Here is a 27367-nt window from a genome sequence, read left to right on the forward strand (position 1 = left end):
TGTCAGGTCTAATAATCCTCCTCCTCCAGTTTCTTTAATTCTTCTTCCTCTTACCTCACTTTTCCCTCTTCTACCTGTCTTTTCTGAGTCTGACAGCTTCATGCCTTCTCTTCCCTCCAGCCACAGTCCTACTGTCTCCTCTGCTTCCTGGTTTTACTTCTTTTCTTGGCATCATCTCCTTCCAGATTATCTTTTCCCACTCCTGTTTCTTTCAATTTAACCCTTTTTTCTGCCTCTGTCTTCATCTTCCCTCATTGTCTTTTCTCTCTCACACATTAACCTGAAATCATTTTTTAATTTTTACTTTCTTTCTATTTTCTCATATTATTCTTCTCTTTGTTCACCAAGCTGTCTGATCCTTTGAACTGTTTCCTCTTTTTGTACCTCCTTCCCATCTCTCATCCTCTTCTTTTCCTCTCTTGGCCATTTTCTTTCCTTCTTTTATGACACGTTCTTATCCTCACCTTCTCCTTTGCCTCCTCCTCCTCCTCACCTCCTCCTCCTCCTTTGTTTCCTTTTTGACTTGTCTTCATCTTTTCTCCTGCCTTTCTCTGCTACTTCCTTTATTTTTCTTCCTTTTCCTCTCTTCCTTTCCTCCTGCCATCTCCTCCTCTTCCTGCTTTTACTCCTCCTTTTCCTCTGTCTGTGTCTCCTCCTCTTCCTCTTCCTCTCCTCCACATCACTGACTCTGTCCTACATCACTCTAACTTCCCTGAGGATACACCCCCACACACACTCTCTCTCTCTCTCTCTCGCTCTCTTCCTCTCTCTATCTGTCGTTCAACCCTCCTCGTTTCCGATGAGTCATGTGACCAACCTCTCTCTCTCTCTCTCTCTCTCCTCTTCCTCCCCCGCTCCCTCGAGACCAATCACACCCCCACAGAGCAAAGCTACACACACACACACACACACACACTAAATGCACAGCAGCCCTCACTCTTCCCAGCCCTCATCATCAGCATCATCACTCTCAGTGCAGAGGAAACGCAACAGGGAGAGAGAGAGAGAGAGGTGGAAACAGTCCAGAGAGCAGGAGACAGGAGTCGAGACGAGTGCCTGACAGGAGGTCAAGAGGGAGAGGAATATATTCAACCGGTAGAGGAAGAATCGGGAGGAGGAGGAGGAAGAGGGGGAGGGAGGGGTCAGCGGAGACGGGGAAGAGGGGGGCGGTTCTCCCTGAATGTGGGAAGAGCTCTGGGAGTCATTTCCTCCCCGCCGCGATGGAGAGACGCGAGGAATGAGGGCGGATGGTGAGAGCAGGGAGCAGCAGCAGCAGTGGAGGAGGTGGAGAGGCGGAAGGTGGAGGCGGAGGAGGAGGATGTGCGGCCGGCGGAGGAGGGCGGCAGCGCGGGAGGAGCCGACAGCGCTCCCGGAGGAGGCGGCTGTCGGCCAACTGCCCCGGCGCCGACAAGATGTCCCCCAGCACCAAGAAGGTGGAGTGTTTCTCTCCCATGCTGTGCCACTGCAAGGTGGCCTGCACCAACAGCACCATCTCCCTCATGTTCGGCTGCAAGGTGGGTGGAAGTGTCCCGAGCGAGGTCCACCAGCGGGGACGTCCTCGGCAGCGTGTGGGCACGGTGTCACAGGGGCCAAAGTTCATTTCTGCTTTTTCAGATGTTGAAATCCACAAGGTAGATGGGTCAGAGTTCAGGAGCATCAGAGAGCTGACCACTGCTGCTAACATTTACTTTTTTTTTTTTTTTTTTTTTTGTCGTGTTTAATTTGCTTCCTGGCTTCTTCACAAAGAAACTTTGTGCAGAAATTACCTCAAAATGCAATCGATTTTCAATTTTTATTCCAACTCATGAGTTCAACGATCATCCATCATGTTCGCCTGACAGCTGAGAGCAGTGCTGAAGTCAGGTGAAGGGTTCTCACAACGCTGCAGCCTTACACACCACTTCTTCGCGTCCTGTAGTGCATGTTGGCGATGATGGTTGTCTGTGTTCCTTTTTAAAGTCTGGAACTGCACCCTAGACTTGGCTAGTGTTTAAGCCATTTCCTTCATGTCACTAAAGGGATTCGAATCTGAGGCTCTCACACTCTTAATGCAGGATTGGTCCATTTGTAGCTGAACATAAATGTCCACTTAGTTTCACAATGACTTCCTTTTTTTCTTGTCCTCGAGTGTAACGTCTTCACCCGTCCTTTTGTACTGTTGATTTCCAGAAACATGACTTCAATATAAAATTGGCTGTTCACGAGCCTCTACATTCATTATATGCTCGTGTGTTCATTGAGCTCCAAATCTCCTCCAATATTTCCCATAATGCACCTTAATCGGAGAACTTGCTGAGGAATTATTAAATGCATGACTGAAGTTCTTGAGCTCGACGCTGAGATCTGGTGTAAGTTGTTGCCTTGAGAAAATTTCTTTGCATTTTTTAAAAAAAAAAACTTTTTTTTTAATTGACTCTACAAACTAGTATTCTCTAGCTTGTGTCCTGGATGCGTCCCATAATGCACCCTAATTTCAGAGTTTGCTATTGAAAAGCGGGGATTGTAAGCTGCTTGCCTTGGGGGTCATTTTGCAGTTTAGCCTCAAAAATGTTCCTAAAGGTTGAAATTGAAACTGCAGACTTATAGATTCTCACAAACATCAACAATACATTCATCCCACTGTTCCCATAATGTTAGCCTGTCGCTGAGCGTGCTAGGGTTCATATAGTCTTTTTTTTTTTTAACCATGATCTGCCCGTCAAAAACAGCTTGAAGATACTGTTCCTTCCATTCCAGAAAATGTCTGCACTTAATCTCAATAATCAGGATGGTTCAGTCATGTGAAGTGACAGCCCAGTAAAACAGCAATTGCAGATTTGCTTTCTTGACTGGCAGATTTATGTATTTGAGATAAAATGTTGTTCTGCTTCAGATTTTTATTTATTTTTTTCTCTGTTTCTGCTTTGCAGCATTACGCTTTTAAAAGAGAAGCCAATCTGCTCTGGTTGTGCTTCCAGAAGAAAAAGTGTCAATTACAGTCTGATATACAAAAAAATCTACAATTGGTCCACGTTATGTTTGCAGGATAATCCTTCAGACTTGGTGCATTCACACCTCATTTGTTCTGTGCACCATTTTTACTTGTTGTAGTGAGGACAACATTTTCATCAAGCTATTGCTTTAAATTGATGTTTTCTTATATAAGATTGTTTGAACTGGGGACTGCTTCAGAGATAAATATGAACCACATCACATCTGAAATGCAGAAAGCCCTGCAGGGCAGTGAATATTGGAACTGCACTGGAGCTCAGACTCACACAGCATCTGATCCGAAACCTTCAGATGCCGAAAACTCAGAGCAGGTTCGGCTCTTGCTGCTCCTCGTGTTCTGTGCCTACCAGACCACAGCTGAAGGGGAAGAAATCCCTGGTTTGCTCGCTGTCACCGAGCTGCTGTGTTTACTGTTTGACCCGACGCAGCGTTATAGGCCCAGCCAGCCACACATCGTCTCTGCCTCGGTGGCTCCGGCCAATCAGAGGCCGGATCCACTGCAGCGCTGCGTTGTCATTGGCCGCACACGGGCAACGTCGGGAGCAGGCTGGCGGGCACGTGCATGTGTGGTCAACATGTGCTCTGCAGGGAAACACCAACGGAGCAAAAGCTCACTCCCACATCGGCGCTCCTGTCAGCCGAGACACGTCAGGGCTCGGCCTGCTCACACTCGTGCTTCTCTGCATCAGTCCGTGAAATATTAAGGCATTTTTAGAGGGGTCTCTAAGACAGTGGAACACTGAGAAACGTACAGATATGAAATAAGAGATGTTTCTGGGGACAAATTTCTCTGTTTACTAAACTCAAAATTTTAGATTCAGACTCATCTGAACAAAATAAATGGTCTGAAAACAGTCACAATTTAACAGTTTCTGGCCAAGTAATTAAAACATTCTTCCTGAAATGTGTTGTTTAAGAGCTGATGTAAGGCTTTAATTGCTTCAAATATCTTAAAAGCTTTACTTCTCCTGCTGCGTAGCACTTTCTGATTTTTAAATATAACATGCATTACAAATAAAATGTATTATTATTATTATTATTATTATTAAACTACCGGCCTTGAAACTGCACACGTGCAGAACGGTGAGTGTAGCATCACCTCTTCGTTCATTTGCTGAGATTCAGGCCATCAATGCTTTTAATGAGCACAAGATGCAACTTCATTTATATTTTATGTAGGGAAACATTACATCTACTTAATGTTGCTACTCCTCGTACGATATTTTCTCTCTAGCTGAACATGCTTTTCTAATCCTCTAGTATTAAATTGGCCATATTATCTATATTCCAATGATTTATGAGTGTCATCTTCCTTAGATATGCTTGTGTTGTGACTGTTCTCAGAACAAAGGAAGCAATCTTTACTGATGATAAAGCAGCAAAGTATACATGTGTTTAAAAGGTATTCATAGTGAGGAAAATGCACATTGCAAACATCAGGATAACAGACTAGCCTGAGCTTGGCTAGCTAGCTCTGCTAGCATCAGAAGTCGCCTTCATGCCTTACCTTGTTTTCATTAATTTGATGAACATCCTGCCAAACCACGCTGCTTTCGTGAAACGACACCTAATCGTTTCCAGTCACACGGTTGTAGGATGGTTGTCTTCCTGGGCAGCGCTCTCGCAGGTGTGCTGCTGTCTGGCATCGCTGCTGCTCCGACAGCTGGCGGCTGTATGAGAGTTGAGTGGCATCTTGTACATGGGAAAAACACTAACTCACTAATATTTGTGCTGCTGACGAGTGATATGACAAACATTTAAGTGACGATTAGGCCTTATAATTGAACCTTCAAACACATTGTTTCTTTTACAAGTTTCTTTCTGGTAAAGCTGCAATAGTAGACTCCAAATTTTAATTTTAACATGATTTTACTATTAAGACTCACTGACTGATAAAACCCTGAGATTTATGTTTTCAAAACACATTTTTGCAAGGTGCAGGTTAAAGCCGTTTTCCAAAAATAGACTCAACATCTGATTTAGTGAAGAAAAGTATTTTCTTCTGTATTTTGTTTGGATTAGGCAGACAGGTAAATGAGGTCGAAGAAATATTCAAACAAAACATGCATTAATCCGACTAATGTATTCCTCACTTGTGAGAAGATACTGATCCATCCAGCTGTCTGTCCTCTGTGGATTCAGCCAATTCAAGAATCAGGCTTCCACTGTATTTTAAATCTTTCATGAAACAACTGCTTTGTCATAGTAATTTGTCTTTCTCTGCCTGTCCTTTCTCTACCTGGCCCTCGGATAACCTTTTCCTGAAGTAATTGGTGTGTAAGTGACAGAGGAAAGCTTTTCTAGCAATTCAAATTCTGTCTGAAACAAGTGTTAGCCTTCAGAATCTGAGTCGATATCTCAAAAAAAGGTTTTCGTCTTTTTACCACCGCTGATGTTGTAGAAACTCGTGACTGTGCCGCTTCTGCATGCATGATTAGGCACAAGTTTTCCCGCCAGATGTCCTTCCTGACACAACCTGAGCAGTAAAGGGTTAACGGCGTCTGCTCGGCAACGCACGGGGGGGGGGGAAGAGGTTCTTCATAAATCTACCTCATCTTTGACTGTCAGGCCTGTAAACGATTGTTTGGATCATGACTTTTGTTGTTGATGAATCCTGATTGACCTGAGTGGAAATTAATGGGCTGAAGTACAAAGCAAATTCAGATTGTTACCGAGTTCTTAGTGGAAAAGGACTTGATATTCAAGCCCTCTTATTTCAAAAAGCAACAGCAGCAGCTCACTAAATACTCTACGGCTCTACGATTGATAACTTCCGGCACAATCTATCGAGTGTGTGGCTGTGAAAGCAGTCGATGGCGGCTGATCAATGGGGCTTAATTAAGACTAGTTGCAATCAAACCGTCAGAGAGCAGAAGTTGCGGTAGTGAGGGCAGCAGAGTGGTTAATCACATGTTTTCAATGGAACTGTCTAGCATTCAGTCTGAGATTTACGATCGCCACTGCTCCCCAATCCCTCAGATTAACAATAGATATCAAGTCCTGATCCGACATTAATCCGAGCCGTCCCTTGCGTCCAAAGGGTAAGAGGCCGACGCGTCACTCCACATGGCGCTGAAACCCCGACGCCCGCAGGCACTGTGACTGTCCAATCAGAGCCAGCAGGGCAAAAGGTCAATGGGGAGTTTCATTTCAAGTACACTCGAGTTCATCGCTGTTTGTCTTTTTTTCTGTTAAAGGGCCAGAATGACGGCACTAACTCACCACAGGCAGTGTTTTCTAAGCCGCTGTGAGTTTCATACATTGACAATGCCACTGCGTTTTGAAGTTTTTTTTTTGTTTTTTGCACGTCATTAAACTGAAAACAAACCTCCAGACAAGCTGGCAGACTGTGCACAGAAAGCAAAAAACAACTATATCACTCCAGTCCAGCTTCCCCTCTAATGGCTCCGTGTGCCTGAATACGGGGCCAGATCTGTCTCTGTTGTGTTTTGTGTTGAATGAATCCGATTGAAGCGATTCAATAATGAAATGTTACAAATTCAGGCTTTGAGCGGACAAGCTGTTCTATTTTATCCAAAAGTTTGTTTTCAGTTCAGCTCTTGATATGATTTGCTTCCCGCAATCCAAATGCACATTTCTGGGTGATGAGTCCATTTTTAAAAGCTCCAAAATTAAGAGTTCTAATCATTGTTTTGCAGTGCCGGGCTGTGAGCTCTTCTAAAGCACACGTGTTCAACACTTTTAACTTGAACGCCTCTCAGCAGCCCACTCTTTCCTGCTGCTAACAAGCTCCTCACTCCGAGTGATACCAGACCGCGATTGACTCAAAAAAACACAACATTGAAGAAAAACCCTGACATCTCCCACTTTCAGGCTAAATTAGCCCCTTCTGCCACACTTACACCGTGGAATGCACTTTTTATAATACTACTGAGCTATGAAATGTTGTGGTGTGGTAAGGTCAGCAAAGCTGAGTTATTGCCTTTACTGTGTGTTGTTTTCTTGAGATGAGCGTTTACAGGAATCCCTGTGAACGATACAACACATCACACCGCTTCAATTAGCCAACATTTTCTGTTGTTTTCTTGTACCACTTTTCACGTTACGCTTAATGACACCAGAACGAGGTGCCAGAGCTCTCACAGATCCTTCAGTTTATTCCTCTCAGATCTGTGAAAAATTCATTGCCAAGATCTCAATTTTTTCTTTATTTTTTTTGTTTCAAATTGTGGGAAATGGGTTGATACAACATCTCAAATAAAATGTCCTGTAATCAACAGGAGAAAATGTTTACAGGAGTCACAAATTTCACAAGAACAAATAATGAACTGTGCTTGTTCGGTAAGAAATTATTCTTTGTTACAAATAATTACCTTTCTTCAGCTAGCTCAGTGTTTTGTTTATTCAACTCAATGCTGATTAGAAAATGGAAAGAATAAAGTTGATATTCACATGTTTCATCACTTCATTATTCAGAGAAGAAAATTAATAATTAATGCAGCAAAGTGAATGTCAAAGCCCAGAAAAAAGGCTTTTTGGACTCGGCAGTCAGATTGTTGTTGGTTGTTCCCAGCTTCTTCATCTCACTCCTGAATCATCCAGAAACCCTCCTCCTCCTCCTCCTCCTCCTCCTCCTGCTGAACATCCTGCTACATCCGCTCCATACTGATGCTCCTATTTATAGCTGCTTTTGGCAGGCGGGAGTCGGCACTGTGCCTCCTCCTCCTCCTCCTCCTCCTCCTGGTTCTCCTCCTCTTCCTCCTCCTCAACAGCTCTCTCAGGGAGGAGGAGGAGGAGGAGGACGAGGAGCAGGAGGGGGAGAGGGCAGCCCTCTCCTAGCAGACAGTGTCATCACTGGAAACCTCCTCGCCTCCTCCTACACCTACATTTCCATTTGTCCACAGTGAGTGGGCTCCGCTCAGGCACAGCGCCTCATTGAACTCGTGATCCGTTTGTTTCTTTCCTTTTCTTTCCCTCCACATTTAGCGTCAGACAGCGATGGTCAGTGCTGAGTTAGTGAATGTGTTGGAGACGGTACGGGCAGATTTATTCTGTGTGGGCTGAGGGAATGCAGCACTGTAACCCGCGGAGGGACTCGAACCGGCTTCCCTCTGTAAGTCAGCCGTCCTCGCACGAGGAGTGTTTCAGGTTTTTGCTGCCCTGTGTGTCATGATTGCTCCGTTTGCCTGCAGCCCCCCTAACGCCGCTCCATCTGCTGCCGGGCAGTTATTCAAAATTCAGTCTCAAGCTGTTGAGTGTGCTCGCGTCTCCTGCATCGAAACTCACCTGCAGGTTGTGAGAAACAGCCGAGGGGCGGGTGTGTGAACTCCTCTGATTGATATAAGTATCAAGTGCAGCACTGTTGTTTTGTTTACAGTGTTTGAAGAGTCTAAATGCTGAAATGGAAACATCTGTAAGGATGAAGCGGCTGTTGCTCAGTCGGTACAGACAGCTTTGTTTAAAAAATCCCAACCTGAGTCGTCCTGTCCCCCATTTCTGTTTCCACTGAACCCCACCTCCCAGAGCAGCTGTCACATCGGTGCTCGAATGTGAGAATGTCTGCAAATGTGATGGATCTTGTTTGGGGTGTTGAGACTGTTAAAGTGCTATAATCTGCTGAATAATTTGAATCCATTTACCATTTTCAGGAATGCGCTGCAGAGGGAGAAGAAATTACACAATATAACTGTAAAGTCTCCTGGCAATCACCCAGCATGTTCACTTTGTCACTCCTCGTGAGCAATTTGTTCTGATTTGATAATGTTGGTCCTCTGCGTCTGACAAGCAGCCAGATGTGGGTGGGAGTGTGCACAGTGTGCCTCTTCAAACCTGCCTGTGTCATGAGGAGCTGTATCCACAGCTCAGTAAAGGCGCTGCACATGGGTGTCGCTGCATGCTAACCTCACTTAATCAGCTCTTTGACACAGGGACTGCTGACGGCAGCACGTTACCCACCTCAATATTTCCTGGGGTCCTCAGGGATCCTCGTCACACGACCCGGCACCGCAGTCCGGTCCCACCTGAATCCCATTTGAAAGACAGAGGTGCTAAATACTTGCAGGCCATGGTCACACTGACAGCCTCATGGATTATATGAAGTCATGAACCCCTTCTTAACATGGTGCAGTCGTAGCTGGTAAGAGGTTGTTTTGACTTCAGCAGTATAATCTGTCTTCCAGTGTTAATCTGTGGCTTCTGCCCCCGACATGAAGGGAATTCCCTTACAGTTAGATCAGTAATTAAAGTAGAAATCACTGTGGATGCAGCTCAGGATCCAAACTCATGCATCAGACTCGCATTAGCATCGAGAGTGTTAATCTGCACCAGGATTGCAGCTGATCTTTTTCTTCTACCTGCCACTGTGACAGACGGATTCCATAATGCATCAGGCAATTCTGTCATCGTTTCTGTTTTTAATGTCACATAGAAACTCAATGATTTCTTCTCTTATGTTTATTCCTACCGTTACCCTTACTGCCATCTCAGCGGCGTTGATCGCATATCAAACAGAACAGTGTACGGAAACCCATACATTTTTATTTTCCCGCAGCTTTCACTTTGAGGGATAATGGTGACAATCAGACTGATCGTCACGGTTTAGCGTCTTGGTGCTTGTCACTTTCTTACACCTGCTTTTTAAGCGGATATCTCCAGGTTCTGTTCAGATCTGCTGCTGCCCAAGTTTTAAAAACAATAAGTCTGTTTACGCGCCCACTAGAAATCAATATCCAATATCTGCAGTCAGGTTATTCAAGTGATCATGAGTCAATATGTATGATCCGTGTCACGTTATCGGTTATTCTGATTTAGCATTTTGAGTTTTATGCAGATCCTCCTCCATTATTCAGCCAAGAATTGTTGGTGAATCTGGTTTACCTTCTGAATCGTCTCTCTTCAGAAGAAACGGGGATCCTTCAGAGGATGTCTGTGCCAGTAAAGAAACGGTGCAGCTGTAGATCAGGAAATGTTGTGGCGAACTGTGAGTCAGACGTCCTCCAGTGAGAAATGATTGACAGCATGTGATTAACAGGAGCTGTGCTGCCGCTCGGGCTCTGCTCAGCTGCTGAATTATTCTCTTTCAGTCGATGTGATTTAGTTGATCTGCGTCACATTTTAGCGTTAAACAGCGATAATAATTGTCGCTATCAGTTGTTTAGAATATTAGTTTTGTCTATTAAGTGTCAAAACATAAGGATTTACTGTAATTTTCCTGTTTTTGTTCCTCCTGACCAACAGAATAAATATTTTCATTGAAGTCTGGCAGCAGAAAAAGCTTGTAAACTTCTAAGGCTCGAAAATGTCAGCCGAGGTTAACAAGTATTAGGACCTGTAAGAGTTTGAGCGATCAGACGTCAGGCTTTGTTAGGCTTCACTGTGTTTTAAGTATGTTATACTGTGCAGAAGTTAAAAGCACTTTGTGTTGATGTTAATCATCCAAAATTCATCTTGCCGCTCTTTGATTGCCTCTAAAAAAAGAAGATCTTTTCCTTCACCATCGACACTGCTCAGTTGCACTTGCATTGTAGTTCTGGAGCTGATCCTGGTAGATTTAGGACCATCTGACAACTGAACACCTGAAATGCATTTCTTTGAGATGAGTGTTTTTGGTATTAATACTCCAGCGCTGTGCGGACAAGGCGATTTTTTTTTTTTTTTTTTCTTTTCTCTCTCATTCGATACGACTTACTCTTACTTGCTGGCATCCAAACAATATTGACATCTTGAATAAAGTGTTTTGTGCACTCAGCGCTCAAATTTTGACATTATGATAAATATTTTTGCTAACTTATTTAGATTTTTGGATTAAATTTTTTCCCAGCGGGTTTTTTAAAGCACTTTCTTACAGTTTGGTAGGATTAGCTAATAGCTGTTAGTTCTGCTCAATACTGGGCCTAGTGAGTTTTAGGATGCCTTTATGCTTGGTTTGTTATTTCAACGTTAGTGAAACGACGTTTCACTCATCCTTGTGTTTCCATCAGTCCATACTGTTTTCTTTGACGGGACAAGTGAAGCTTTAAGCGTGAGACATTCAGGAACATCTTTTGTGCTGTGCTTGTTGACCAGGTCGCAGCAGCATGTTCCTCCATTGCGTCCCCCCGATGTTTCGGTTGGCGGCTGCCATTTGCCGGTTCCCCACGAGCCCCTGTTAACCTGCCTATCCCGGGAGTGTTAACAGCTTATCCCCCAACCTGCCAGCGGCGCCAACGCTGCAGCCAATCAAGCGTGGTATAATCCGGTTCAGATTCGGATTAATGTCTTTGAAGTCGCTGCAGGAAGTTTCCAAGGTTTCACTGATCTGAGCGAGTGTCGTGCTCTGAAGTGTTCAACTGGCTCATCTTCAGTAATGAAGAACAGGAAAAATGTTTCCTCACCTAACCTATGATTTTGTTCAAATATTAGTTATAGAAAACATTTATATGTTGGTTTCTTTCATACTTCCTGTTTTGATGATGAAATCTCATGTCAAATTCCTGAAGGAGTCCAACATCAACCGAACTTTCCTCCTCAGTGTCTCATCTCAGAGCGAACAGTGTGAATTACACTTCTGATTCATGAGAGTTGGCAGCTCTGCTTCACTTGTGAGAGGGACATTTAATCCCAATAAATTACATTTATGGTTAGACTGTGTCAGAACGTACGGGTACTCTCTGTAGACGTTATCCCCTCATGATGAAAACAGAGCTGCTGAGGAAAGGGGGTGGGGGGGGGGTGATCCTTCTGGCAGGTCTCACCCCGCCTGCTGCTCCTCTGGCCTGACTGAGCGCCGTGTCGGGGTGATGGCTGTGAAATGTGACCTTGCATATTTGAAGTGTTGCCAGTCCTTCCCACAGCAAGTTACACAAAACACACACAACACAATATGACTTCCATCCTCCCTGATACCGACCCCTGGAGCCCACGAGGCTTCCTCACTGCTGCTGAGAGGAAGTGATTGGTGCATATCAGGTCTGGATGTTTGAACTGAGGTTCTGGGTGAGAGCATGACTTTCTCAATGAAAATCTTTTTGGCTTTCCATTTTGTTTACAAAAACCCTCGCTCATGAATATTTAGGGGTTTTTTTTAATCAATAGATTGACATTATCCTCTGTTACATGACGTCTGCAGAGATAGCTCTGTAAAGTTTTGAAAATTCCTTCAAGCATTTAAACTGTGTTTCTCTACAGATTTCTCAAAGCTCAGTAAATCATCCACACGTTTCAAGACCGGAGTAAAAGAAAACATTTTTATTGGTTTGCTGATTATTTGCTGCTGAATATGTGCGGCTAAGTGTATTTGTAGCATTTACTGCAGTCACACAACTCGTGCTGAGGAATTAAAGCGAGTATTTTTCAGCTGGAGAACTTCCCTCGAAGCTCAGATGCCTTTTGCTGCTTTTGATGACTTGGCTGCAGTCATATCTGCCCACGTAAATATGCAAGTGTCAGTGACTGGTATACGATGTTTATGTGCAACACGGTCCAAGCTTCTGGGGGGAAAAAGGCCCTGTTCAGTGTTCTTATATCAAGATGTGCTGTTTGCACAACAAACAGAAATGGGAAAGTGTGATCATAACTGGGTTCAGTCTGTCATACTAGGAATTTACGGAAGAAGTTTAATTATGGCTTTTCACCAGTGTCGGGTTATTGTATCAAATATGTTCGTATAAGCTGAGTTTTATTTGTGGAGGTTTTGTTAGAATGGCCTCAGATTTGGAGAGGTTGTTGCTGCTCTACCAGCCTGTCATGGAGCTGAAATAAGCTGGAAAGATTATGTTTGAATTGGGTTTTCGACATTATATTTGATCAAAACACTCCAAAAATTCAGATTCTTCAAGCAGCAGTAGAAGCGGCGAAGCCCTGAACTTAAATGATCGATGAGAACGCTTTTCCTCCACTGCTCTTGTCCGCAGGCCTCATGTAGCTTTGTCTTTTGTATCAAAGAAGCTCATACTTCATCATAGCCAGTCGTCTTTGTGGCGATGAGTCAGTCACTAGAATTTTATGTTCGAGCGAGACCTGAAGTGCTCCAGCTGTGCGTGACTCACCTCATATTGTCAAGAAAAGCAAGCAGTCAGATGAGCAGAGAAGAATTATGCTTTTAACCCTTTTGAGTCTGTCATTTTTGCGAGAACTCCTCGATTTTCTGAGTCAAAACTGCAAATCGGTCCCATTTTGGAGTAAATTGTTCTCTGAAAACCTTCACTCATTTGCCTAAATACTGCATTTTATGCATTCTTCCTCTTGGACGGTGTTTATATGCTTCATAACCCCTGAAGTGGAACTGCAGTGTTGATAATGTTTCGTTTGTTTTTGCTCCTGGTGTGACAGAAGTACCGGCACCATGATGAGGACTCATCCCCACAAGACCAGAGCTCTCCCCAGCTGACGGAGGAGGCCGGGGGAGCGGAGCTCGTCCAGGTAGCAGAGAAGAACCTGTCCCAGATAGAGAACGTGCACGGATATGTCACGCACGCTCACATCTCACCTATGAAGGTAGGAGGCAAAGTGCCGTTTCTTTGTTGACGATCAATTCTTCCTTTTTCTCTCTGTTTATCCTCTGACATGATTGTACAGCAGAGTTCACGTCTTTACTCATTAAACAGCGGCTCCCCATCGACACTCAGCTGGTCTTCTGATTGACCGCTGCACTCAAATAGAAGATTCCAAGAGAATCCCTTCATTTTTAACAGTAAATACATGTATAAGCATGTATTTCAAAGGGAAAGTGTCGACTTCTTCCATCTCCTACAGTTACTCTTTACACCATTTTGTATAACTGAGGGGATGAATCATTAAGATAAACAATACTCATGGTTCCCAAGAGCCACAGGCACAGTTTTACCACATTTTAGTTTCTTTCTGCAGACTTGGATTAATTTTTGAAAGGAAACTCCACAGTAGAAGTGAAGCAGCAGAGGTTAGATGAAAACTTTTGTCATGCCTGGTAAAGTCTGGCGCCTTTCGTATGTTTCTCTTTGTTCTCTGTCTCTTTTCATGTGTTCTGTATTTAGAATTGAATGTATTTTCATGTACTCACACACACACACACACACACACACACACACACACACACACACACACACACACACACACACAGAGGAGGGGGATTTGTGCTCCTCTTTGTTGCCTTCGTCTGATCATCATTGAAACGTTGAAGCTGCTCTTAAGTGAGTTTCATCACATCACATCATCTCACGCACTAAATGTCCGAATCCTCCGGTCCGGGTTCCTCTCGGAGCCTCCAGCGGTACAGTTTCCAGGGTCGGCAGGTGGGAACAATCTTACACGAGCAATGCAGTGTGTCAACTTTCAGTGATCACAGGTTTCTTGATCACACCTATTGTGTTTGAAGTTAGAATGGCGGTGACCTCTAGTGACCGTGGCAGTAATGAAGGGAGACGCCAGATTTATTGAGATGGTCGACTTTGTACAGCAGGTGGAGGAATAAGGCTCCACAAAGAAGCCTTTTACCTGTGGACAGGGCAGTGATTTTACCCCACAGCAGGTGAATCTGCTGTTGAAAACATGTTCATTCTCATAAAATATTCTGAGAAAAGAAAAACGTGTTCAGGCTTAAAAAAAACAAAAAAAAAAAAAACACAGGATAAGAACTGAGATTTTTAACTGCTTTTGAAGCATTTGTAAAGCTGCCTGTACTTTGCAGACTCTTTATCTCGCGGCTGGAAGAAGCTGGTCTTGAAATACAACAATAGGAATTTAGATGGTCTTTTATCAGTCATTAGAAGATCAGAGCTTCTGAGGTCATGACAGTGAAAACGTCCTGTATGTGATCGTTTTAGCACTTTGTATTCATATTGTAAACACAGAACGAGCAGTGAAGCTGTGTCAGTGATCGATGATCTACGTTCGCAGTCCAGGCTGAAACATCACTCGTGCTGGAGTGTGTTAGTGTCGACTTCCTAAAACAACCAACACTTCCACAAGATCCGAGCTACCGATGGATTCCCACGGAGGATTTGGCGTCTGTGCAGTCCGTCACGTGACTTCGTTTCCTGTTCATGTCGCTCTCCATACCTCTCCTATGAGCCGCTGGTGTGTTTCTGTCCGTCGTCGCTCAGGCCTCCTGTGAAGCTCTCAGTGGCCAGTTTTGTGTTTGTTGATGGAGCATCGCACCAACTTCACATAATCAGATGAAATCTGTCTGTGTTTCCCTACCGTCATGAATTTCCTTTACATCTGTTGACCGGTCTTCCCTCTCAGTGTGTCTTTTCTGTTTTGGGAGTTGGCTAATTACATTCATTTAAAAAAAAAAAAAAAAGTTGCCTTCATGTGAAATATCTTCCTAATTGGACAAAATAGTCATAGAAAAAAGTTAAAATTTAATAAAGTGTGACTGGTTAAAGGTGGATGGGGAAAAGTGTAACTTAACAAGTTTAAGGCAAATCAAGGAACTTTCTGAAAGGACTTGCTTCAAAGTTTGAAGAAATTGTTTGCTTTTTTTTTAATATACATACAAGTTAAAAAAATTAGAAAAATTAAGTTCAACAAGACAAGTTTCCAGATGTACTGAAAGCAGAAAACTGTTGAATTGAGCCTCTCTTCATGGTTTTCTGAACACTGTTCAGCAGTCAATTCAGCAATAAGTTTATCCAGGCTTGATTTGTAACCTGAATCACAACCTGAAGCAGAAACATTCAGTCTGTTTTTTTTTTTCAGTTTGAAAACTTAACTTGTGTGAAGATGTAGTCGACTCTGAGCAATGAGCATTTTGAAAACATTAAAATCCTACGCTCCTGAATGCCTCACTTCCTGCTGATCTTACTCTGCTTATACTTGTTTAAATTGTCTCATGTTAAAAGTATTTAAAGTACATAAAATCTGTAGTGAAAAGCATGCTTTGTTATTCATAGATGAGCTCTAATGAGAAAATGGTCTCTTCACCTCAAAGTGACTAAAGCTTATTTCAGTATTCAGTATATTTTAATACAGTATAAAACATAATTGTGTGATCAATCTGGGCTTGTCTGTTTTGCTGGTGAGCTGCGATCTAATATTTTACAAGGAGTTAATGTTTTATTTACGCCATGGTGGTCAGGCAGCAGAGTCTACAAGATGAGATTAATGCTGAATAAACTCGGCTGATGTTGCGGCGCCGCTCAGTGGAGCTTTGCCGCCATCGTGTGGCGACTCTGCGACGTCTGAAGCAGCGGCTGATGCTGCAATGAAACACAAAATGCATGAAACTGAAAAGTGAAGTATGGACAAAGCATTCTGCTTTTAAATAAAATATATTTAGATTTGATGTTATTGTTTGAATTGTTGTGGTCAACACAATCTCTGGTGTCAAGTAACTTTAGGGAATTAATATTCTGATCAATATGTATTAAATATGTTAATGCATTCAGCACATCAGATTCTCCTTGATGAGATCAGTTTTAAAACTTGTCAGCACCTGCTTTCATTGATTAGCGATCGGTTCCCTGCTGCACCTGTCAGCCAACATGCAGGGTTTGCTCTGTTTCTTCGACCGGTCGGCAGCAGCTTGAGTCGCTGTTAACATTCAGCCTCTGTGTGTCGAGACCCAGCGCTGTCCTGCTTCCCCCTCCTCCTCCGTCAGTTTATCCCTCACTCAGCTTGACCTCTTTACCTCCACATCGCTGACTGTTTTCTTTCATCGCTCTCGTTCTCTGCTTTTCCCTTGTTTATCGTTTTTTCTCCCCACAAAGCAAAAGTTTCCTGCTCAAACTTAAGTCTGATGTTATCTCATGTACAGATCCAAAGCAGCCATGAAGACATCATGTTTCAGTGTTTGTCTGAGGAATGTTGTTCCTGTTTAAATGTGTCTCTCAGTTTTAAGAAACAGTTTGTTGTGCCCAACAGTCACAAATGAGACATTTCTAAAACCACAAATAAAATTGTCATGACCATTCGGAGAATTAATTTGACTTTTAAATTAAAATATGTATCTTTATTATAAATCAAATCTGTTTATTTGCTCTCACATTTTCATTTTCGTTTCACCTGAAAGTAGTCTTCCTCTCACTTTTGTAGAACAGCGCAAAACAATTCATTAATAATTATGTTATCAGTCATAATGATATTAAAACTGTTATTCAATAACGAAAACACTCAGTTCTCCAAGAAAGACCAGTTGTTCATCCGTTCTAACGGACTGCTTTATTCGTGTCTGTCTTGTTTGAAGCAGTAGATTATCCATGAAGGCAGAAACTCAGGACAAATACAGGGAGACAGAGCAGTTAGATTCCTGGCTTCGTTCAGTTTAGAGCCATCAGTTAACCTCAGGAGTACCTGGTATGTTTTTGGACTGTTGCAGGAAACCAGAGTGCCCAGAGAAAACTGACAAATTCAGAGAGAGAACATGAAAACTCCACTCAAGAAAGTCCCATGCCCAGACTCAAACTACAGACTGAGAGCTTACCACTGCACCACCTAAAAAAAAAACTTGAGTGATTCTACTTATAAAATGAGCTAATTTTACCAACATCACTGTATTGTGACCAAATATACAGAGTAATTTTTAAAATGGTTACGTTCAGTGAGATCTGGTTTTCTTCTGTTACTCGGTGTAAAATGCCAACAAACAAATGCAACTCAACAAAAAAACCAGATCAACTCAGTTCAAACGTCTAAGCACATCAGATATGGTGGTGGAGCAGACTTTTCCACAGCAGCTGCATCAGAATCACCTTTCTTTTTCGCCAAAGTAGTTACTGATCCAAATGTCTTGTGTCTGCGTTTATTACAATTGAAATACAGTTGTTATATATATTCAGTGTTTTTGGAAAAGACCCTCCTCCCACAGTTCATCAGATGCTTTTTTAGGCTTTACAGTTTTTATTGAAACGACCATCTCTGCTCTGGGCTTCCTGAAGACATTCCGTCAGTCTGTTGTACAGGGCTCGTATTTTGACACATTATCTCACTGCCAAAGAGGGGAGTTTTCATGTTCTTCCTGTGCGTTTATGAGTTTTCTCTCTCCTCTGGTTTCCTCTCACAACCCGTTTTGAGCTACTTGGTGCCTGCAGAACAGGAGATGTGATTGTCTCTGTCTCAGTCTGCCCTGTGATTTACCGGCGAGCAGCACCCATCGACCCTGAGTTGGAGAGAGCAGCATGGAGGATGGATGGATTTCATTACCCTAAACCTTTAGGGAGCCACATGTCTGAAAATAGCTTTAAATGGAGTCTGCACATGAGATCCGCCTGAACATCATGAAATCAAATTAAATGTGTTTAAAATGTTCATTGGAAGAAAAGGTGTGCGAATAGCCACAATCCAAATCGTGACCTTTGCCCCCCAGCCATCCTTCTGTCCTTCCTCTCCCTCAGCTCTCTTCAAACTGCCTCTCTCCTGCTTTTCCTGCGCTGTGTGCCTCTCCAAGACTCCCGCTGTTGCTCCACCGTTTCCTCCTCTATCCTGTAGGTAGCAGCTCTGGAATGCATCTTTGACGGCTCCTCAGTGTTAGGACAGCATCATCCGGAGCTCCCCTCCCCTACGCCCTCCACCCTCTACCCCCTCGGAGAGGACAGCTCCCTCCCCTCCTGCTCCTCCAACCCTTACCCCCCGATCCAGGTAAACCCCCGCCCCACCTCCTTCCACCTTTCCATGCCGGGCCCATGCTTTGTGACACCTGCGTTTCACCGACATGTTTGGGCTTAGTTTTAAACAAAAATCAGATTTTCTGAATATATGGCACCGCCTGAATATTTTAACCACTTCCAGGTGAACTGTGTAACACTGGTAATCACCTTATAATGCGACCTGTTGGTGCTTGAACAAACATTTTGTCCTCAAAGTTGAAAGAGTTTGAAGCAGAAAAGACTGAAACAAGCATAAAGATTTTCAGGAGTTAAGCGTTTGAATGAGGACTGAATGGTGATGAGAGGGTCGGAGCAGGTTCAGCACTGCTGCTCTTGTGAGGTGTTCCTGGTCTGCAGATCAGAAGTGGTCCAAAGAAGGACCGTCGGTGAACATAAAGGAACCAGCGGGCAGGTTACAGGACTGAAAGGCTTCGCTTGTAACGTCTTGAGTCCAGTGGCTTTTTATTTTGAAACAAGCGTTTCCCCTAAGTTTAGTTTGAAGGGATGTGGCAGCAGCCGAAGCAGGAGCTCTGCTGCTAATGCTTCTTTGTTCAGACACTAATTTGAGCTTGCTTGATGTTGAAAGGTGGTCAGATTATTCTGTCTTGACCAATCGGTCTTTTGAACGTGTCTAAAGGCCCTGGCGGGCGAGCAGGCCGCTGTTGCTTCATCTGTGCACTGTTTGGTTTGAAATATGATCACACACACACACAACTTCATTTTAAAAACAAAAACAACAACAGCAATGCTTTGTTTATATATGTAAAGTTGTGGAGGATTTATTGTATCAAGTCAGCACAAGGCTGCTGAGAGATTCTCGGTGTCAGTTTGATCTCATGCTTTTTCCATCAAAACCTGCTGGTGATTTTCATCCTGATTCATCGGTCCACGAAAAGAAATGAAGAAAAGACCTGGAACATGAGCCACCTGTTTTAGACTGAGCTGCTGTATGCTCGACTTTTTTTACATGTCGAGTCAATGTGGAAGGTTTATTTTTTTTCTTTTCTTAAACTACTTGTGTGGACTCCGAGAGGCTGGAATATCTCTTCAAATTGTGTTATCAGTTGTTATGACTTATATTGTGACGTGACCGCAACGCACTGCTGCTTTGTAGAGGTTTATCCATCGCGCCTCTGTGATGTGGTTACTGGAGTCTGCAGTATGACACCATTGACAACTGTATGAAACATTAAATAGGAAATACGATCAATACTTGTATTTTTTTAACTTGAGGTTCTACTAAACTAATTTAGATTTTTCAGATGCAAAAATGTGGAAATAATGCCAAATCGATAGATAAGATTGGTTTTGTACCACCATTATTTTGGAAATACCCTTGGAGGTATTTTTTTTACTTATATTGTGATTAGTATGTCTTGACTGTCCTAATATTTATCAAGAAAGACTCAGTCTTCTGTTGTATCTGATAGTTGCTGAACTTTCATTAACTTGTAGTCTAGGAATTTGTTTGGAGCGCTGAGAAAATTCTTTCTACTGCTTTTAGCCTACTGAAAGTTTTTCACGGAAGTGGGAAAGTTCCTTACCAGATCACGTATATCTAACTGCTGTCTGTTTCCTGGGTTTTCTGGGTCTGATGATAAATTAAAATGATCTTAAATAAGACCATAAAGTGACATCTGACCTTTAGGAGGAGTGAATGTTGGATTTATTGTCTGGATACACTGTTTGTGCAGGACTCAAAGCCCCCGTGCGACCTTCCAGCATGTAGCCCGCAGCCTCCTGGAGCTGCTATTGAACTGACTAAACGGAGATTTTTTTACCACAGAGTGACGAGGGTGTGTTCTCACCTCAACACACTTCACACACAGCTGTAAATTATGTTAAGTTGATGCAGAGCAGCTTGGGTGGAGCACTGATCCGGACCTCCAAACCTCCGCCTTCGTCAGCAGCCACCAGTCTGCAGTCTTTGGTGGGAGAAATCTTCCCATCATCTTTTTCTCCTCGTCTGATCTGCAGCGTCCGCCCCGGGCCTGACGTCAGCACTCACCTATCTCCCACACCTCCGGCGCGATAACACGATGAATGGATCGTCACATCCCACAAAGACACCGAGGGCTGGGAGGACGTACTGTACGCTCCCCCGCCCCCCTCTTTTTTTTTTTTTTTTTTTAAGTCATCCCTTTCATTTTTTTTTTCCCCCCTCCGCCTCTCATTTGCTCTCCTCAGCAGCGCCATGGCAACACAGGAGATGAATGTCGACAAAGAAAATCCCAACGGCAGGAAAATGGAGGAGGCGGCGGCGGTGGTGGTGGTGGAGGAGGAGGGGGTTGAACCTGCACCGAAGGACAAGGACAGATTTAGTGAGGCTTTCTGTAACTGGGTGGAGGGAATGGGGGTCGTAGTAAAACACAGAACGGCTGGCCTCCCGTTCAGGAAGATTTACAGCAGCTCCGAGGTATATTTAGCACTGGCACAAAGGACTCAGAGTCCATGAAATGACTTGTCTCTAATGCAGTTCCTTCATCATCTCATCTCTGCTACTCTTCATGCTGCAGCAAAGGATGCTGGGATGCTTGCCCAGCACTATTTACAGCTTGATGGAATTTCATGGAAACCATGAGCTGCTGGGGCGAGCGTCATTCCAGGAAGGGCAGGGAAAGGTGGAGAATTTGGGAGAAAACCTCTTAAAGGTGGATTTATGAAGATTTCTGAATTCTGCTTTGTTTTCAAGATAAACAATTGAGCTGGTCAGCAGAAGGATATACAGGAGTTGGATTTGACACTTGAATAATAGATTTATTTTAAAGGTTTAAGTTCTAAATCTGAATTGTTAAATGTGGAGAGTACTTTTTAATATTGTTTTACCTCCACAAGATAGAAAATCAGAAGTCTTTTGAAGATAGTTGAGATTTTGACTTGTCTCAGGGTTTGACAAACACTGGTATTATGAGACATTTACCGTATTTGCTGGAATATAAGTCACACCTGAATGGGTTGCATCTGTCAAGAAGAGGAGAAAAGGTGTACAGGTGCACTGGTGACTGCAGTATCCATGAGCCTCGTCAACAACCATCTAGGAACTCGCTCCTCATCTCATCATGGTTTCTTGTATTCATCAGTTGCTCAGAATGTTTTTTGTTTTTTTTGAAAATACATACTAATTGTATGTATTAGTATCAGTATTTATCAGTATACTGTATTTTGATATATTGGATGCTTCTTTATATAAGTCACATGACCAGCAAACTTAAACTTAAAAGAACTTAAAGTGTTACTTTTTTGGGGAATAAGTGAACTCTTTGCCCTTTCACCAGTTTCACCAGTGTGTCAAAAATGTATTAGTTCCTCAGTGCCTTCAAAAACGCATTAATGTACAAAATAAAAAATAATACACGGGGTAATCAAAGAATAAATGAGGTATTATCAAAGCATCTGCCATTAAGTTGCTGCTGATGTTTCCTGAAGAAGCTCTTAGCATCATAAAATTCCCCTCATCCTTAAATTCTGTTCACCCTGAAAATGTTTTATGAAAACGTTGAGCTGTTTATTTTAGTTTCAGCCACGCGTTCTTGCCCTCTTTTACCAGATTCACTCTTTAGCATTTCTTGAGATTAAACTTTGAAACCATGAAACCACCCAAACCTACTATCATAACATTTTAAGAAAACAATCTCAAAAGAAAAATGAGTATAAAACATCTTTTTCATTGGTTTGAATTTGTATTTTTTGCTCTTGAAAGAAAGTTGAAGACATCACACGGTGAAACGCTGTCACAATGCCAGTGAGATGAATATGGTGGCAAAATAAAATTACGTTATATTGAATCGGTTGTGTGAAATAGATTTGTGTTAGACTAATGTGAGATAAGTTTTGTGCAGTTTATTCAATAGACAAAATCTAATAATGGTGATCTTCTTTATAAGAATAAGACAAAAAGCCGAGGGATACCAGTGCTTCATACAAGGAAGACAACTTGCTTTTATGCTACTATTAAATGTGAAAAAGAATGCGACTATTGCACAGTCAAATTTGGCATCTGGTCTCTTGTTCCCTGCATTGGCATGCGACACGCAACATTAGCAGAGAAGAGGGTGTCATCTGCTTAAAGTGTTTCAGGACAAAACTACCGTGTTCTTCCTGTGGGAACGTTCATGTTGGTGTCAGTTATTGTGGACCTGATCACTTGTCATCTGACATCAAACTTACTGAACTAAAAGTTGCTTTTACATCTGGTACCAGGAAACGGTCAATATCAAGTTGGAGCGTATTTAGGTGTCTACATAGTGGAGCGTTCGGGCTGCTGTGAATGTTTGGGACAAACTGATGTTGGCTTGTTGTGGTTTTGTCTGTCTGGTAATTAGCTGGTTATGTGGCTGCTTCTGTTACAGCAGTGAGGCTGAGAGAAAAGGTGATGCTACTTGTTTCAGTTTGGCAGCATATGAATCCCCAAACAAGTCACTTTATTGGACTTCTACCGTTCTGAAAGCATCGAGGAAACAAACATTACCGGTGTGTGTCCTTTTTAGCTTTCCAGCAAGTAAACAAACCCGCTGCTATCTTGACAGTGGCTCCACTGATCTTCCATGCTGTCCGTCACTGTCGTGAGAGCTCAGCATTTTTTCTGGGACAAGTTTCCCCTGCTGACTCATTTTTTTGGAAGGGGACTCCAAGTGTGAGGACAGAAGTAGGACAAAGGTCAGCTGGACCAAATCCTCTCTGGGCTGAGAGAAAAAAAAAAAGAGGTTAGGAGGAGGAAGAGGAGAAGGAAAGGAACTGTGTGGTGCTTCCAGACTGCAGAGAGAAGAGAGCAGAAGACTAACTTCCTCCCTGCCTGCTCTCTCTTTAAAAACACACACACACACACACACACACACACACGCGCGTCCTCTCGTCAGCCCTGCAGTCTGTTGTTGCTGTCTGCTTCACAGACGGTGGCTGGTCGACCGGCTGCTCGCTCTCTGCCTGCGAAGCGATGCTCTCTCACCCCGGGAGGTTAATTCTCCCCCAGAGGCTCCTCGGCTCTCCTTTTCTCCCCCCCTGCCACTTCCAGTCTGGTGTCTGATGACTCCCGTTTTCTGACTACGACGTAGCTGACAGGACGAGGAGCGCCGCCGCGCAGCGCCGCAGCATCTGGTCACCTCCATCCGCTCCTCCGCAGCCTTCCTGTATGTGCCTGTGACGAGGACTAGAGTTGGTGTAGGAGGGAGGGGGGCAGAAAAGGTGGAGTGAAGCCCCCCCTCTTTTCTACATTCTCCCTCCCATCGTCTGCTCTCTAGCCAGTACCACCTCCGCCAGCCTGCAGCAGGAGTGAGTGGAGGAGGTGCAGAGGAGGCGACACACCACCACCTTCACCACAGCAGCAGCAGCAGCAACAAGCAGCATGCTCAACTCTGTGTGGTACGCTAAAAAGATGGGCCGCCGCATCATGGGCACCCTGAGGAGAACCAAGCGGCTCCACCGGCGGTTACTGGTAGGTCGGTCACCCCCTCCTCCTCCACCGCCACTGCCACCCATTTGAAAAAAGAAACGTGAATCCTCAGCAAAGTGAGTACGTAGGGGAAGGCACTGCACCGTGACTCATTTTCTACAACATGTGTGCATAGACGATCCTGCACTCTGACTGCCGTGTGTGTGTTGTTGTAATCGGTCTGTCTGCTGTGTGACGCGGCTGGATGAAGCAGATGTGTAAAAGTTGCAACAGGAGCCGCTACTGCGTCATGTGCTGGATCAGGATTCACGCATAAAGCCTCCACAGCTGGTTTCATTTGAGAAACGCCCTCGTCCATGTTTACCCTGCGTGGTCTGGTGCTGTCGTGTTTGTCAGTTGAAGCCGGTCTATTGTGAGAATGTGTGTGTGTGTGTGTGTGTGTGTGTGTGTGTGTGTGTGTTGTTGGAGGTCTGAGGTGATTTGTTAAGTCTGCGGCGTCTGTGAGCGGGTCTGGGCTAAATGTGTCACAGCTCATCGACTGGATGTGAGATTGCGGTGTGTCTTTTCAGTGTGAAGGAATCAGTTGAGGAAACACACACACCAACGCACACAGTGCTGCTGAATGTTCCAGAGCTCGTATCAGATGATGATGATGATGATGATGATGTGAAGCTGGAATCTCCCTCGTCTCGAACAGAGGAGGAGTTTTTCAGTGTCGGTATTGGGGTCTGGGGATGGGGAGATCTTTTCCAGCCTGTTCAGGTTTTTCCATGAGTCTGTGTGACTCAAAGTGGAAACGTTTACCTGCATGAGCAGCAGCAGCATGTTCTGGGCAGATGTGAAGGAACCCCTGCAGTAGCACATGCCTTCCACCAGCGTTGCCTAGCAACCTGCAGGCTCCTGACACGAAGCGCTACCCCACCACCTCCCTGTTTACTGCCTCAGACACGCATGTTAACATACATGAGCACAGACTTGCTACAGTATTGGGACCGCATGACCACGTGCTTTTTCCCTTCCTCTCGTTAGACATTCATTAAAGTAACGTCATTTTCTAAGGTAACAAGTATGTCTATGAAAGTAGAACCTGCAGCAAAATCCAGTTATCAGAGGGAAAACTCAATTTAACAGACTTTTATTGTCCATGTTTCTTAAAGAACTAAATTCCTTGGCAGTTCAGTTTGGTTCAGTTATTCGCTGCTGTTAATTTAGTTTTCTTTAACATTTAAGCTGGACCCTCAATTTCATGAGGAATATATGGGAAACTGGTACAATTAACATCAAATGTGTATTTGATAATGCATTAATATCAGTTTGGATGGATTTATCAAAATGTTCATGCTATAAATATAACATAATGGAAGCAGGAGCACACCTGTTGAGTTTGTGTTTCTGCCTCAGACGTCATCCTGGCTTCACCAGAAGGGTCTCAGTGTCCCGCAGTACTGTCTCAGTGCATTACATAAAACTTTATTTAGGGATTTACTCACTGGATGTAGTTTTCAGTCAGTTTGTTTTTGTCGTGCTCACTTTCACTCACTGTGAATATGACGCAGCGCAAACGGCAAATTGTTTCGATTACGAAGAGGTGAAGCTATTTGAAGAATGAGCTGATGCCAGCCTTTCATTAAACATTATTAGTCAAAACTTTGCATCAGTGCGGCTGTTCGTAGTTTTGACGCATCGCATGCACCGGTGAGGATTTACCGTTTTAGCGTTTGTCAGGACTTTGACTGGCGGCGATGAACGCTCCTGTAAGTTTGAATTGTGAGTCATTCGAGCCACTTGTTAGCCAGTGTTGGAAACATTGCTGCTCTGCATCACCAGCTGTCTGGATAAATAAACAGAGACAAGAAAACTGTAATGTTTCTGTCGTGGAACTGTTAAATCTGTGATTGACAACTTCTGTGGTAGTAGTGTCAAAAATGTCGTTTGTTCAGTTTAATTCTGTATCTTTTAAATTTAAATTTTCAAACAATGTCAAAATTTGCTCGTTCTGTGTCTTTTTATTCCTGAATACCGGTATATAAAAATAAGAAAGGTCCTGTTCATGGTTATTGCTCAAATGGTAACTTTTAACAGTTTTCAAACCTACAAAACCTTGACTAATGTTTCATCAACTGATTTAAGTTAAAGGTGCCTTAAGGAGTTTGCACGTTTTATGCGAAACAGCGCCCCCTGCAGGCCTTGGGCGTAATGCAGCTTAGTGAAACACTCGTGCCTGTGGCTTGCGTGCACGGAAGAGAGGAACTCCTTCCTCGCTCTTTTAGTAGCGCTCAAGTAAGATTTACGTTTCTTTTACCTGGTAGAGTCTGTGCTGGAGCTGTGGCAGTGCTAGAAGCCAGTCTTTTCTTACTTTCTGGAAGAGCCTGCTCAGTTGTTGCTCACTAAGCATCTGGCGGAGTAATGGCGGACAAATTCGCCCCAAAAAAATTCTGGAGCCGGACTGGCACTGCAACGTTCAAGTGACAATTAAGCGCTGTTCGCGGTACTTGCAATGAATATGTCAGGGCACATTGTGCACATCATTAAAAATGTGTAACATATTTATGGTGGAAAATAAGTATTTTTAAAGTTGAAAAACTCCTTAATGCACCTTTAAATTTTTGGATTTCAGAAGTCAAATGATTTTCACTCAATTGTGTCAAAGGGATGAACATTTTGTCATGTATCAGGTTTGCTGTTATTAAAGCTGAAAGTAATGCCGTGATCGGTTTCTCAGAGGGAACTTCTGAACGGTGTGCAGCAAACATGCTGAGAAACTCCGATTCGCACTCTGCAGTGTGATTTTCTACGTTGAGTTCACTCTGTATTTTTACCAACTTGGATCAGGTGTTAAGACTGATTTCAGCCGATTTGAACATCTTGATATTCCCTGTCATCAGCGAGGGCAGCCAAGACCTCTGAGTCATGCCAGGGAGTAGTTGGGGGATGGAATGAAGGGAAAATTACAGTTTAGCAGAACTATTGTGTTTTTCACAATCTGTCATTTTTTTGTGTATCCAATTAAAAGTTCAACCATCTTTTAATATTTTAATAACTAGACTACTATGCAATCAAAATAAGGCCAGGAAGTAATTTGTTGAACAATTTGGTAATTTTAAAAACTCATGCTTAACATTAAAAAAAGGCATTCCTTTTGAACTCACTTGATCTGTTTACTGTGGGGTTTGAACAATGAAACTGATGACTTACATCTGTTTGTTTAAACAATGTGATGAAATACTCAGCAATGTGCTTTATTGTCATTGTAGTAAAAGTGGTTCGAGACTCAAGTACACATATAAATGCCCACAAGACTACAGTGAAACAAAGAGTCAAACCGTTCGGGTTGGAATCATATCAACACCACATCACAGCAGTACATTCTGCATAACACAGATTACTCACAACTAACACCTGCACACAACTATTACACTATTCTTACAAGCAACGCTGTTTGAAACTATCATTGATAATTCATCTCCTACCAAAGATACGAACA

The 27367-nt window shown here is 43.3% G+C and overlaps 1 protein-coding gene across 27 annotated transcripts in view; it reads left to right on the forward strand.

Moving 5' to 3' along the window:
- The window catches only part of dlg1b (discs large MAGUK scaffold protein 1b), a 101502-nt gene that overhangs the window by 46741 nt on the left and 27394 nt on the right, over window positions 1-27367 (forward strand). For 12 of the 27 annotated variants that reach the window (XR_003933479.1, XR_003933481.1, XR_003933480.1 and 9 more), the window contains 2 exons: window positions 13261-13425; window positions 18337-18486. Coding sequence is in view for 24 of the 27 variants with exons in the window: in XM_030115719.1 (XP_029971579.1) it covers window positions 13261-13425; window positions 18337-18486 (315 nt within the window). In the remaining 3 variants the exon portion in view is untranslated. Of the gene's footprint in view, window positions 1-1153; window positions 1515-13260; window positions 13426-18336; window positions 18487-23756; window positions 23926-27367 lie in introns of those variants that run through there. The other 15 variants (XM_030115729.1, XM_030115731.1, XM_030115730.1 and 12 more) reach the window with 4 other exon arrangements.

The sequence above is a fragment of the Salarias fasciatus genome, chromosome 18, assembly GCF_902148845.1.
Source record: "Salarias fasciatus chromosome 18, fSalaFa1.1, whole genome shotgun sequence".
Lineage (NCBI taxonomy): Eukaryota > Metazoa > Chordata > Actinopteri > Blenniiformes > Blenniidae > Salarias > Salarias fasciatus.